Genomic DNA, 15,118 nt, shown 5'->3' on the forward strand with positions numbered 1-15,118 from the left:
CTTCTTTTGACCAGGGCTCATAGGGTTCTGCTCAAAAGTAGTGCACTATGTAGGGAATAGGGAGCCATTTAGGACGTATACCATCTCTTTTTACAGCAGGAAAATACAATATCCCCTGAAGCTGAAATAAAATCTGTTTTGACTTAGGCACACAAACACAACCATTTATACACACACACACACACACACACACACACACACACCACACACACACACACACACACACACACACACACACACACACACACACACACACACACACACACACACACACACTTATGCACACACACAGATGTATGCACACACACACACACAGAGATACACACGTACACACACGCACACTACACTTCTTGTTGTTTTACAGCTAGTAATTCCAATTCATATCAAAGTCAGGGAAGAAATGTGTTTCTTGGCTGATGAGAAATTTGTGCGAGAGAATGGAAGACACTTTTTGTATTTACACCAAATTGCTTTCCAATTTTCATTCTGTTCAGCCAAGCTGGCCACAGAAATGCAAGTTTGCACACACAGACTGACACACACACACACACACACACACACACACACACACACACACACACACACACACACACACACACACACACGCACATGCACACTTACAACCACACACAGACAGACGGATACACACAGGAACGCACAAATTCTTTCACTTTCTCACCCTCTTCCTTTCTCTCTCTTTCTTTCTCTCTCTTTCTTACTCACAAACACGCACACCGCACACATACACACCGCACACACACACTTTTCCAAGTACACTGGTTGAACATCTGCAGGTTGGCAGAAGACTCCTGTAAACAAAACCTGTGAGCTTGCCACCATCAGTGGGCACCACGCATCAATGTTTAAAGAAACAACACACACACACACACACACACACACACACACACACACACACACACACACACACACACACAGAGGAGTGTATGGAGGACATGTGGAGGAAAGGAGAAAAAAGCCAGAACGATACATGGACATCTGGCCAGACATAACCAGACACTGTGCACCCACAATGACTGTGTAACCTTGTAGGCTACTGGTAACTACAGGCTACACTTCCAGAAGATGGAAAGTAATGCTTGTCTACCTGGGACTATTCCAATGGTTGCGTCTGAAATTGCATCATAGTCACTTATAAGTGCACTACTTTTGAATAGGGTGCCAACACACCATGACTGCACCTTGTGAGTCCACCATGACTGCTCCTTGTGAGTCCACCATGACTGCACCTTGTGAGTCCACCATGACTGCTCCTTGTGAGTCCACCATGACTGCTCCGTGTGAGTCCACCATGACTGCTCCTTGTGAGTCCACCATGACTGCACCTTGTGAGTCCACCATGACTGTGCAACTTTGTTCTGTGCAGCAATGTAAGCTAGGATACATATTCCCCAAGATATAAACCAACGCTTGTCTATCAGTGAATAAGCTCATGTCGTCTCCCTAGACCAGGGCTGCCCAACCCTCTTCCTGGAGCTCTACCGCCCTGTGGGTTTTCAGTCCAACCCTCTTCCTGGAGCTCTACCGCCCTGTGGGTTTTCAGTCCAACCCTCTTCCTGGAGCTCTACCGCCCTGTGGGTTTTCAGTCCAACCCTCTTCCTGGAGCTCTACCGCCCTGTGGGTTTTCAGTCCAACCCTAATTTAACACCTGATTCTACTAATTAGCTGATCAACAAGACCTTAACTAGCTGAATCAGATATGCTAATTTAGGGTTGGACTGAAAACCTACAGGACAGTAGATTTCCAGGAAGAGGGTTGGGCAGCCCTGCCCTAGACTCACCATCGTCATCCCACTCCAACTGACAGTTTGATCAAAGGAGACGGGGGAAATTGAAAAGGGCTTATTCCTGGTGGCGTCGTGTAACAACACAGACGGCTAAATGAAATCACTTTTTATTTTTCACTCCCTCTGTCTGATCTGTCGACTGCCACAATGTTGTTCCCTCTCTCTCTCTCTCTCTGTCTCTCTCTCTCTCTCTCTCTCTCTCTCTCTCTCTCTCTCTCTCTCCATGTCTCCATGTCTCCGATGCACCCATCTGAATTTGAGGCGCTAACCTTGTTAGCTCTCCCTCTCGCTCTCTCCCCATGTCTCAGATGCACCCATCTGAATTTGAGGCACTAACCTTGTTAGCGACAAATTGTCCAATTTGATTTCATCGGTATTCTGTCCTTGAAGAGTTGGCTGGGTTAGCGCGTAGCTGTTAGCGCCGGCGCCATAGGATATGAGAGGGTATATGTTAGCATTAGCAGAGCCTCTATATGCTAGCTGGGCTATTGTCTAATGTCTACATGGTTGTAATATGTGGGATGGAACCGGCATCATCATTGGTTGATGTCAGTTGTCAGCCAATGACCTTGCATGTTCGGTCACCCCTAAATACGTAGCAGGTAACATCATTCGAGGCTTATTCACTTGTTTGCTGATTAAAAAATAAAACCGCATTTCTGTTCTATAAGACCTACATCTAGAACAAAGTACAAGATAGTCAGATGAGACTTCAGTTGGATCCTTCGTTGGTACTGAGCAGATGTTGCATTAAAGGACTTTAATATTGGAAACTAAAAGGACATTTCTGCTCCTCTCCTCTTCCAACCTCTCGCATGACTGGTTGAGATGGATGACCATGAGCTGCAGAAGTTACACAAGATGAAGGAGCGAGAGAGAGGGAAGAATGAAATGATGGAGAGAGAGAGTGCTGATAGCAGATGAGGGAGAGGCAGTTTAAAAGATTGATGGCGATAGGAGAGAGGAAAAAGAGGGAGGTGGCAGAGTCTGGCGTTTTTAGACCTATCACGTCCCTGTAGGTGTAGAGACACACAACACATTGGCTCATTAGTTCAGCTAGCTAACATATCACAAGCCTCAAAGTGCTTGGTGAAGCGCTCCGCCAATTAGCCTAGTGCCATGCTAGCCAGTGAACCTCCCGAGCTGCCTACCAATTACTGTTCAATCTGATACTGTGTGTGTGTGTGTGTGTGTGTGTGTGTGTGTGTGTGTGTGTGTGTGTGTGTGTGTGTGTGTGTGTGTGTGTGTGTGTGTGTGGATTGATTCGTCTATCCTTGTGGGGAGCTAAAATTCCCCAAAGTCCCCATAAGGATAGTAAAACAAGGAAAATTCTCCCGTCTCTAGGAGGACAAAGGCTATTTTAAGGTTAGGGGTTAGGTTTAGGGTTAGGGTTAAATTAGGAGTAGGGTAAGGGGTTAGTGGTTAGGGTTTGGGTTACGGGTTAAGGTAAGGTTTATGGTTAGGGTTAGATTTAGGGTTAGGGGTAAGGGAAAATAGGATTTTGTATAGAAATACAAAACGTGTGTGTGTGTGCCACTCCAGAAACATTTTCACCCAACACTGTCAACTAACTAACCAACCAGCGAACCAACCATAGAAATCGTATAACCAATCACAGATCCATTGACTTGAATGGGGAATGTCCATTCTAGTAATTATAGTCATTTGCAACCGACCACATTCACATTCAATATCCCATAGGCACAGCCAGGCTTCATAGTAACATACACACAGACACACACACGCTCCGTCTTTCACACACACACACACACACACACACACACACACACTCACACTTTTACAACCACATTCACATTCAATATCCCATAGGCACAGCCAGGCTTCATAGTAACATACACACAGACACACACACGCTCCGTCTTTCACACACACACACACACACACACACTCACACTTTTACAACCACATTCACATTCAATATCCCATAGGCACAGCCAGGCTTCATAGTAACATACACACAGACACACACACGCTCCGTCTTTCACACACACACACACACACACTCACACTTTTACAACCACATTCAATATCCCATAGGCACAGCCAGGCTTCATAGTAACATACACACAGACACACACACACGCTCCGTCTTTCACACACACACACACACACACACACACACACACACACACACACACACACACACACACACACACACACACACACACACACACACACACACACACACATTCACACATTTACAACCACATTCACATTCAATATCCCATAGGCACAGCCAGGCTTCATAGTAACATACACACAGACACACACACGCTCCATCTTTCACACACACACACACACACACTCACACTTTTACAACCACATTCACATTCAATATCCCATAGGCACAGCCAGGCTTCATAGTAACATACACACAGACACACACACGCTCCATCTTTCACACACACACACACACACACACACACACACACACTCAACACTTTTCCAACCACATTCACATTCAGAACACCATATGAATAGGCAGGATTCATAGTAACCAAACTATGAATAAAATTATAATCCTTGGGGGGAATTGGCTGATTGAGTGATGGACAGAAGGCATGGCCAATTGGAGTCACGGGAGCATGTCTGTCACGGGAGCATGCCTGCCCTTCAATTGAGATAATTGCAGGACAGCAGTAAGAGCCTAGCTTATCCAGACACAGGGAAGAAAGAGCCAGAAGGGGAGGGGCTGATCTTTTTACCCCTGGGACAGCATACCCTAAGGGGGTTGAAACACTTACCACGTCCCCCGCTGCTGTAGACACAGGGAAGAACCGGGAGGGGCACCTTGTAGCCTTTTTACCTCAGGGACAGCCCACCCTAAGAGGGTGAAAGCACCCACCATCTTCTCCCCTCTTTTCTGCCCATCCAGGGACCGTAGTGAGCCGTGACATTGTCCACCACTGCACTCTGGGAAACCAAGTCCCCTTCCCTCACAACACAGAGGACCAGATTACTGCCATTATCTCCTGAACAACCTTGTCCTCTCTGTCGTCAACAAACATAACGTCTCAATAAAGCTCTGTGTTTCCTGTAATTCCATTGGCCCTGTGAACACAAAACAACCACCATATGTGATAATGGTGCTGGATTGTATTCCCCGAGTACTTATTTGCTGATGGAGAACACAATACAAGACCAAGAGAGAGGCGCTGAGTGGAAATCATTTTTTTAAGGCGTTTACTATTAGAATGAAAGAAACCACTATATGAATCCGTGTGGCTTTTTGAATGGTTTCTGGAGAGAGCTGGAATTGTTTGATTGTGTGGTTGTGAGTTGGAATAGTCATTGTCTACTTACTTCCAAGTGTTATTCTGGGAGTGTGGTACAGAGCAATGATGACACACTATCAAGTGAACACCACCCCAAACCCAAAGGAATGGTTCTAGGATTCCTATTCCTATCTTGTTGCCTTGCTAGTCTTCTTCTTCTTCATAGTATGCACAGTAACAGTACAGTAACTTTGGAGTTACTGCGCCACATGTTCAGTATACCTTCCAGTGTATGAAGTATAGACGATGAAACCTAATGTGTGTGTTATTACTTCCACGTAAGGCCATTGCCAGCGTCTGGGAGGAAGACTCGTAAGAGAGTTATAGATACAGGTACATGTTTTATTCTCTGTATGAATGACTAACAACCTGTCTCTGTACGGTATCATTGTGTTGTTCAGGTAAGGCCAATGCCAACGTGGCGTGGGAGGAGGACTCGTCAGAGGGCCCGCCGTCGGCCCCCGTCAGGATAGCCTTCGTCCTGGTGGTCCACGGCAGAGCCTCACGACAGTTCCAGAGACTTTTCAAGGCCATCTACCACACCTCACACTACTACTATATACATATAGACCAGGTAAGACTATAGACTACCATCTACCACACCTCACACTACTACTATATACATATAGACCAGCCTATAGACTACCATCTACCACCTCACACTACTACTATATACATATAGACCAGACTATAGACTACCATCTACCACACCTCACACTACTACTATATACATATAGACCAGCCTATAGACTACCATCTACCACCTCACACTATTACTATATACATATAGACCAGGTAAGACTATAGACTACCATCTACCACACCTCACACTACTACTATATACATATAGACCAGCCTATAGACTACCATCTACCACACCTCACACTACTACTATATACATATAGACCAGCCTATAGACTACCATCTACCACCTCACACTACTACTATATACATATAGACCAGCCTATAGACTACCATCTACCACACCTCACACTACTACTATATACATATAGACCAGGTAAGACTATAGACTACCATCTACCATCTCACACTACTACTATATACATATAGACCAGCCTATAGACTACCATCTACCACCTCACACTACTACTATATACATATAGACCAGCCTATAGACTACCATCTACCACACCTCACACTACTACTATATACATATAGACCAGGTAAGACTATAGACTACCATCTACCACACCTCACACTACTACTATATACATATAGACCAGGTAAGACTATAGACTACCATCTACCACCTCACACTACTACTATATACATATAGACCAGGTAAGACTATAGACTACCATCTACCACACCTCACACTACTACTATATACATATAGACCAGGTAAGACTATAGACTACCATCTACCACCTCACACTACTACAATATACATATAGACCAGACTATAGACTACCATCTACCACCTCACACTACTACTATATACATATAGACCAGACTATAGACTACCATCTACCACACCTCACACTACTACTATATACATATAGACCAGCCTATAGACTACCATCTACCACCTCACACTACTAATATATACATATAGATCAGCCTATAGACTACCATCTACCACCTCACACTACTACTATATACATATAGACCAGGTAAGACTATAGACTACCATCTACCACCTCACACTACTACTATATACATATAGACCAGGTAAGACTATAGACTACCATCTACCACACCTCACACTACTACTATATACATATAGACCAGACTATAGACTACCATCTACCACACCTCACACTACTACTATATACATATAGACCAGCCTATAGACTACCATCTACCACCTCACACTACTACTATATACATATAGACCAGCCTATAGACTACCATCTACCACCTCACACTACTACTATATACATATAGACCAGCCTATAGACTACCATCTACCACCTCACACTACCACTATATACATATAGACCAGCCTATAGACTACCATCTACCACCTCACACTACTACTATATGCATATAGACCAGCCTATAGACTACCATCTACCACCTCACACTACCACTATATACATATAGACCAGCCTATAGACTACCATCTACCACCTCACACTACTACTATATACATATAGACCAGGTAAGACTATAGACTACCATCTACCACCTCACACTACTACTATATACATATAGACCAGACTATAGACTACCATCTACCACCTCACACTACTACAATATACATATAGACCAGGTAAGACTATAGACTACCATCTACCACCTCACACTACTACTATATACATATAGACCAGCCTATAGACTACCATCTACCACCTCACACTACTACTATATACATATAGACCAGGTAAGACTATAGACTACCATCTACCACCTCACACTACTACAATATACATATAGACCAGGTAAGACTATAGACTACCATCTACCACACCTGACACTACTACTATATACATATAGACCAGCCTATAGACTACCATCTACCACCTCACACTACTACTATATACATATAGACCAGCCTATAGACTACCATCTACCACACCTGACACTACTACTATATACATATAGACCAGCCTATAGACTACCATCTACCACCTCACACTACCACTATATACATATAGACCAGCCTATAGACTACCATCTACCACCTCACACTACCACTATATACATATAGACCAGCCTATAGACTACCATCTACCACCTCACACTACTAATATATACATATAGATCAGCCTATAGACTACCATCTACCACCTCACACTACTACTATATACATATAGACCAGGTAAGACTATAGACTACCATCTACCACACCTCACACTACTACTATATACATATAGACCAGCCTATAGACTACCATCTACCACCTCACACTACTACTATATACATATAGACCAGCCTATAGACTACCATCTACCACCTCACACTACCACTATATACATATAGACCAGACTATAGACTACCATCTACCACCTCACACTACTACTATATACATATAGACCAGCCTATAGACTACCATCTACCACCTCACACTACTACTATATACATATAGACCAGGTAAGACTATAGACTACCATCTACCACACCTCACACTACTACTATATACATATAGACCAGCCTATAGACTACCATCTACCACCTCACACTACTACTATATACATATAGACCAGCCTATAGACTACCATCTACCACCTCACACTACCACTATATACATATAGACCAGACTATAGACTACCATCTACCACCTCACACTACTACTATATACATATAGACCAGACTATAGACTACCATCTACCACCTCACACTACTACTATATACATATAGACCAGGTAAGACTATAGACTACCATCTACCACCTCACACTACTACTATATACATATAGACCAGGTTAGACTATAGACTACCATCTACCACCTCACACTACTACTATATACATATAGACCAGGTAAGACTATAGACTACCATCTACCACCTCACACTACTACTATATACATATAGACCAGCCTATAGACTACCATCTACCACCTCACACTACTACTATATACATATAGACCAGACTATAGACTACCATCTACCACCTCACACTACTACTATATACATATAGACCAGCCTATAGACCACCATCTACCACCTCACACTACTACTATATACATATAGACCAGACTATAGACTACCATCTACCACCTCACACTACTACTATATACATATAGACCAGGTAAGACTATAGACTACCATCTACCACCTCACACTACTACTATATACATATAGACCAGCCTATAGACCACCATCTACCACACCTCACACTACTACTATATACATATAGATCAGCCTATAGACTACCATCTACCACCTCACACTACTACTATATACATATAGACCAGGTAAGACTATAGACTACCATCTACCACCTCACACTACTACTATATACATATAGACCAGCCTATAGACCACCATCTACCACACCTGACACTACTACTATATACATATAGACCAGCCTATAGACTACCATCTACCACCTCACACTACTACTATATACATATAGACCAGCCTATAGACTACCATCTACCACCTCACACTACTACTATATACATATAGACCAGCCTATAGACTACCATCTACCACCTCACACTACTACTATATACATATAGACCAGGTAAGACTATAGACTACCATCTACCACCTCACACTACTACTATATACATATAGACCAGCCTATAGACTACCATCTACCACACCTCACACTACTAATATATACATATAGACCAGCCTATAGACCACCATCTACCACACCTGACACTACTACTATATACATATAGACCAGACTATAGACTACCATCTACCACCTCACACTACTACTATATACATATAGACCAGCCTATAGACTACCATCTACCACCTCACACTACTACTATATACATATAGACCAGACTATAGACTACCATCTACCACCTCACACTACTACTATATACATATAGACCAGGTAAGACTATAGACTACCATCTACCACCTCACACTACTACTATATACATATAGACCAGGTAAGACTATAGACTACCATCTACCACACCTCACACTACTACTATATACATATAGACCAGGTAAGACTATAGACTACCATCTACCACACCTCACACTACTACTATATACATATAGATCAGCCTATAGACTACCATCTACCACCTCACACTACTACTATATACATATAGACCAGGTAAGACTATAGACTACCATCTACCACCTCACACTACTACTATATACATATAGACCAGCCTATAGACTACCATCTACCACCTCACACTACTACTATATACATATAGACCAGGTAAGACTATAGACTACCATCTACCACCTCACACTACTACTATATACATATAGACCAGGTAAGACTATAGACTACCATCTACCACCTCACACTACTACTATATACATATAGACCAGCCTATAGACCACCATCTACCACACCTGACACTACTACTATATACATATAGACCAGCCTATAGACTACCATCTATCACCTCACACTACTACTATATACATATAGACCAGCCTATAGACTACCATCTACCACCTCACACTACTACTATATACATATAGACCAGCCTATAGACTACCATCTACCACCTCACACTACTACTATATACATATAGACCAGCCTATAGACTACCATCTACCACACCTCACACTACTACTATATACATATAGACCAGCCTATAGACTACCATCTACCACCTCACACTACTACTATATACATATAGACCAGCCTATAGACTACCATCTACCACCTCACACTACTACTATATACATATAGACCAGCCTATAGACTACCATCTACCACCTCACACTACTACTATATACATATAGACCAGCCTATAGACTACCATCTACCACCTCACACTACTACTATATACATATAGACCAGGTAAGACTATAGACTACCATCTACCATACCTCACACTACTACTATATACATATAGACCAGACTATAGACTACCATCTACCACCTCACACTACTACTATATACATATAGACCAGGTAAAACTATAGACTACCATCTACCACCTCACACTACTACTATATACATATAGACCAGCCTATAGACTACCATCTACCACCTCACACTACTACTATATACATATAGACCAGGTAAGACTATAGACTACCATCTACCACCTCACACTACTACTATATACATATAGACCAGCCTATAGACTACCATCTACCACCTCACACTACTACAATATACATATAGACCAGCCTATAGACTACCATCTACCACCTCACACTACTACTATATACATATAGACCAGCCTATAGACTACCATCTACCACACCTCACACTACTACTATATACATATAGACCAGCCTATAGACTACAATCTACCACCTCACACTACTACTATATACATATAGACCAGCCTATAGACTACCATCTACCATCTCACACTACTACTATATACATATAGACCAGGTAAGACTATAGACTACCATCTACCACCTCACACTACTACTATATACATATAGACCAGACTATAGACTACCATCTACCACCTCACACTACTACTATATACATATAGACCAGCCTATAGACTACCATCTACCACACCTCACACTACTACTATATACATATAGACCAGCCTATAGACTACAATCTACCACCTCACACTACTACTATATACATATAGACCAGCCTATAGACTACCATCTACCACCTCACACTACTACTATATACATATAGACCAGCCTATAGACTACCATCTACCACACCTCACACTACTACTATATACATATAGACCAGCCTATAGACTACAATCTACCACCTCACACTACTACTATATACATATAGACCAGCCTATAGACTACCATCTACCACCTCACACTACTACTATATACATATAGACCAGCCTATAGACTACAATCTACCACCTCACACTACTACTATATACATATAGACCAGCCTATGGCTGCAGATTGACGAGGGCGGCATTTTCTGAGCTAAACTGACCAAGACGCAACTTCAATAACAACAAATAAAACCTCACATAATTCTGCCCAAAAACAATGACAAATTCTTTCAACCAATTGGCAAATTGCCTTTTTAGGTGAGCGCTGATGCCACCCTTTGATAAGCAGTGCCCACTTTGTCAAATATTTTGCTTGTCTATTCCCACTGCGCCTCTCCAGGGTGCTGTTGGAGAGATGCATCTCTGCAGCGCTCCAACAACGTTCAATCAAAAAAATGATCTAACATAACGTAGCAGATATAGAATATGGTACAAAATGTAATGTGGCCTTCTATAGCCCACAGGGTGGAGATAAAATGTATGACAATGTAATGAAACGGACACTTTTTACCTCATGTACGTTTCTCCGGTCAAATAGCCTGACCTAAATGGTACTCAATCAAATAAAAAAGGAGCTGTCATGTTAACAAACGACATGTCCTAAAAACTGGACAGGTCAAAGTAAGATGGACAATATGGAATCACAACTGTTGTCCAGGAGTTTCACCACATTGTCATGATCAGTGGTTTCAAGTTTGTATCTGTCCATTTTTGACAAGCTGATCATATCGAAAAAGAAGTACTTCTGTGTTTCCCGTTGTGTAAACACGTTGCAAATAGGTTTGTGATAACTCCTGATAAAGTTTGGAAGCTACTAATTGAAATTCAGAGCATAAATAGCCAAATTGATTCGTCACAGGATTCAGCACTAATAAAGCCAATGCAATGGCCTGTTTTACAAACTGTAGGCCTACCATGGATTGGCATTCATAAAATTCCATTGCTGGCCGACATGGTAGGCTACACCCCAGTAAGCACGAGCCGTTGTCTTTTGGATGTCTTTTTTTGGTCCTGTCCGAACGTCGTTCTTTGATGTTCTACAAGTGGTAGGCTTACCACATAGATGGACATTCATAAAATTCAATTTCAGGCAACACTGTAGGCTACACCTCAGTAATCATAGCCCGATGCAGACGCCTTTTGGACATATTATTTTGGTGCCGTTCCGGACCAGCCTTGATTTCCACATCCACAGACTTTGGTTTTTGATCCTGTCCGGATCACCAATCATAGACGTCTATTTTTTGGTCTTGCCTATGGTGGCAGAACGTCAAGGACTGTCCCTGGAATCAGGTGTGCTAGATTGGGGTTGGAGTGAAAACCTACAGGACGGTAGCTCTCCAGGAACAGGGTTGGAGAGCCCTGGTCTATACCCTTATCCTATACGTAGGATATTGTCTTAAACCAGGGGTGTCAAACTCATTCCATGGAGGGCCTAGTTTCTGCTGATTTCTGGATTTTCCTTTCAATTAAGACCTAGATAACCAGGTGAGGGGAGTTCCTTACTAACCAGTGACCTTAATTCATCAATCAAGTCCAAGGGTGTAGCAAAAACCTGCAGACACTTGGCCCTCCGTGGAATGAGTTAGACACGTTTTAAACTCTTCCTCTTCTCTCCCCCTCCAGCGCTCCAACTACCTTCACAGACAGGTGCAGGCCCTGGCCTCCCAGTACCCCAACGTGAGGGTGACGCCCTGGAGGATGGCTACCATTTGGGGCGGTGCCAGCCTGCTCACCATGTACCTCCGCAGCATGGCAGACCTCATCACCATGACCGACTGGAGCTGGGACTTCTTCATCAACCTCAGCGCTGCAGACTACCCCATCAGGTGACTGGGGAAGGAGGTGACGGGGGGGGGGTGAGGGTTAGGATGGTGGGGGGTAGAGGCTAGCAGCATGTCAGACCTGGTCACCATGACCGACTGGAGCTGGGACTTCTTCATTAACTTCAGCGCTGCAGACTACCCCATCACGTGACTTGGGTGGAGGGGCAAGGTTTTCCAGATAGTTCACCTACTGTGCACTCGGAAAGTATTCAGACCCCTTGACTTCCGCATTTTGTTACATTACAGCCTTATTCTAAAAAGGATTACATTTTTTCCCCTCATCAATCTACACACAATACCCCATAATGAAAAAGTAAAAACAGGTTTTTAGAAATTTTTGCAAATGTATTCAGTATTCAGACCCTTTACTCAGTACTTTGTTGTAGCACATTTGGCAGCGGTTACAGCTTCATGTCTTCTTGGGTATGACACTACAAGCTTGGCACACCTGTATTTGGGAGTTTTTCCCATTTTTTTCTGTTTTTTGCTCTGACATGCACTATCAACTGTGGGACCTTATATAGACAGGTGTGTGTCTTTCTAAATCATGTACAATGAAGTTGTAGAAACATGTCAAGGATGATCAATGGAAACAGGATGCACCTGAGCTAAATATTTAGTCTCATAGCAAAAGGACAGAATAGTTATGTAAATAAGGTATTTCTGTTTTTTATTTGTGATAAATTAGCAAAAATATCTAAACCTGTTTTTACTTTGTCATTATGGGGTATTGTGTGTAGACTGATGAAGATTTTTTATTTATTTATTCCATTTTAGAATAAGGCTGTAATGTAACAAAATGTGAAAAAAGTCAAGGGGTCTGAATACTTTCCGAATGCACTGTCTATGTTAAAGTACGGAAGGAGCAGCAGCTGTGTTGACAGCAAATTGGTTTTAATGGAACATCTTGGTGTTGCAGGATGTTTTGGGCCACTTCTCCTTCGAAGCAGTCAAGCTGGTTAGGGTTGAGTGGCCAGGAGTCAGACAGAGAAGAAATACTGCTTCACATGCTCACGTCCCTGTGTGACCTGACATGAAAGAACTCTGACATTACAGAACTGAACACTTTCAACACCAGTTTGGTCATGTTATGGATAAAAAAAAATATTGAGAGATTGATAGTCCTTTGTTGTGTAATTATAATTTACAGTTCAGAGATGCATACAGTATTAAATTCCATCTGAATAGCTGTCAGACAGTAGACACACAGCTATATAACCCCATAGGCCCTCAGGGAATCCATACTGTCACAATCACTGCAGAATTACAACAAAGAACCGTGTAAACAACTTAAATAGATCAATCACAGTAGATCTCCTGTTCTTCTTAAGGTGATTACACATTTGTTCCCCCTGAATTCCAATCCCTCTCCTGGCTTACTTACTCAGTTGAATAGGTTACATGATGAACTGATTACATGTTAATTGCCCCTAGGTCAATATGTATTGACTTCCCAACAGGTGGTTGTGTGTGTGTGTGTGTGTGTGTGTGTGTGTGTGTGTGTGTGTGTGTGTGTGTGTGTGTGTGTGTGTGTGTGTGTGTGTGTGTGTGTGTGTGTGTGTGTGTGTGTGTGTGTGTGTGTGTGTGAGTGAGTGAGTGTGGCACCGCCCCAGATGGTAGCCATCCTCCAGGTGGTTGGGAGGGAGGCCAGGGCCTGCACCTGTCTGTGGAGGTAGTTGGAATGCTGGAGGGGAAGAGAAGAAGAAGAGTTTAAAACTCATTCCACCGAGGGACGAGTGTCACACATACACACCATTGTGAACCTCAAGGTCATTAGTCCCTCATAGACTTCGATCACATACTTTCCCCAGATGGCCACCAGTTGCTGTAATCGCCATTGTGAAAAAGGA

The 15,118-nt window shown here is 42.7% G+C and overlaps 1 protein-coding gene across 1 annotated transcript in view; it reads left to right on the forward strand.

Annotated features, from left to right (window-relative positions):
• The window catches only part of LOC106588898 (xylosyltransferase 1), a 114,301-nt gene that overhangs the window by 63,605 nt on the left and 35,578 nt on the right, over positions 1-15,118 (forward strand). Inside the window, exons 3-4 of the mRNA XM_045707323.2 lie at positions 5,503-5,675; positions 13,069-13,271. Of these exons, the coding sequence (XP_045563279.2) occupies positions 5,503-5,675; positions 13,069-13,271 (376 nt within the window). The remainder of the gene's footprint in view (positions 1-5,502; positions 5,676-13,068; positions 13,272-15,118) is intronic.

This window comes from Salmo salar, chromosome 02 (assembly GCF_965601325.2).
Source record: "Salmo salar chromosome 02, fSalSal1, whole genome shotgun sequence".
NCBI lineage: Eukaryota > Metazoa > Chordata > Actinopteri > Salmoniformes > Salmonidae > Salmo > Salmo salar.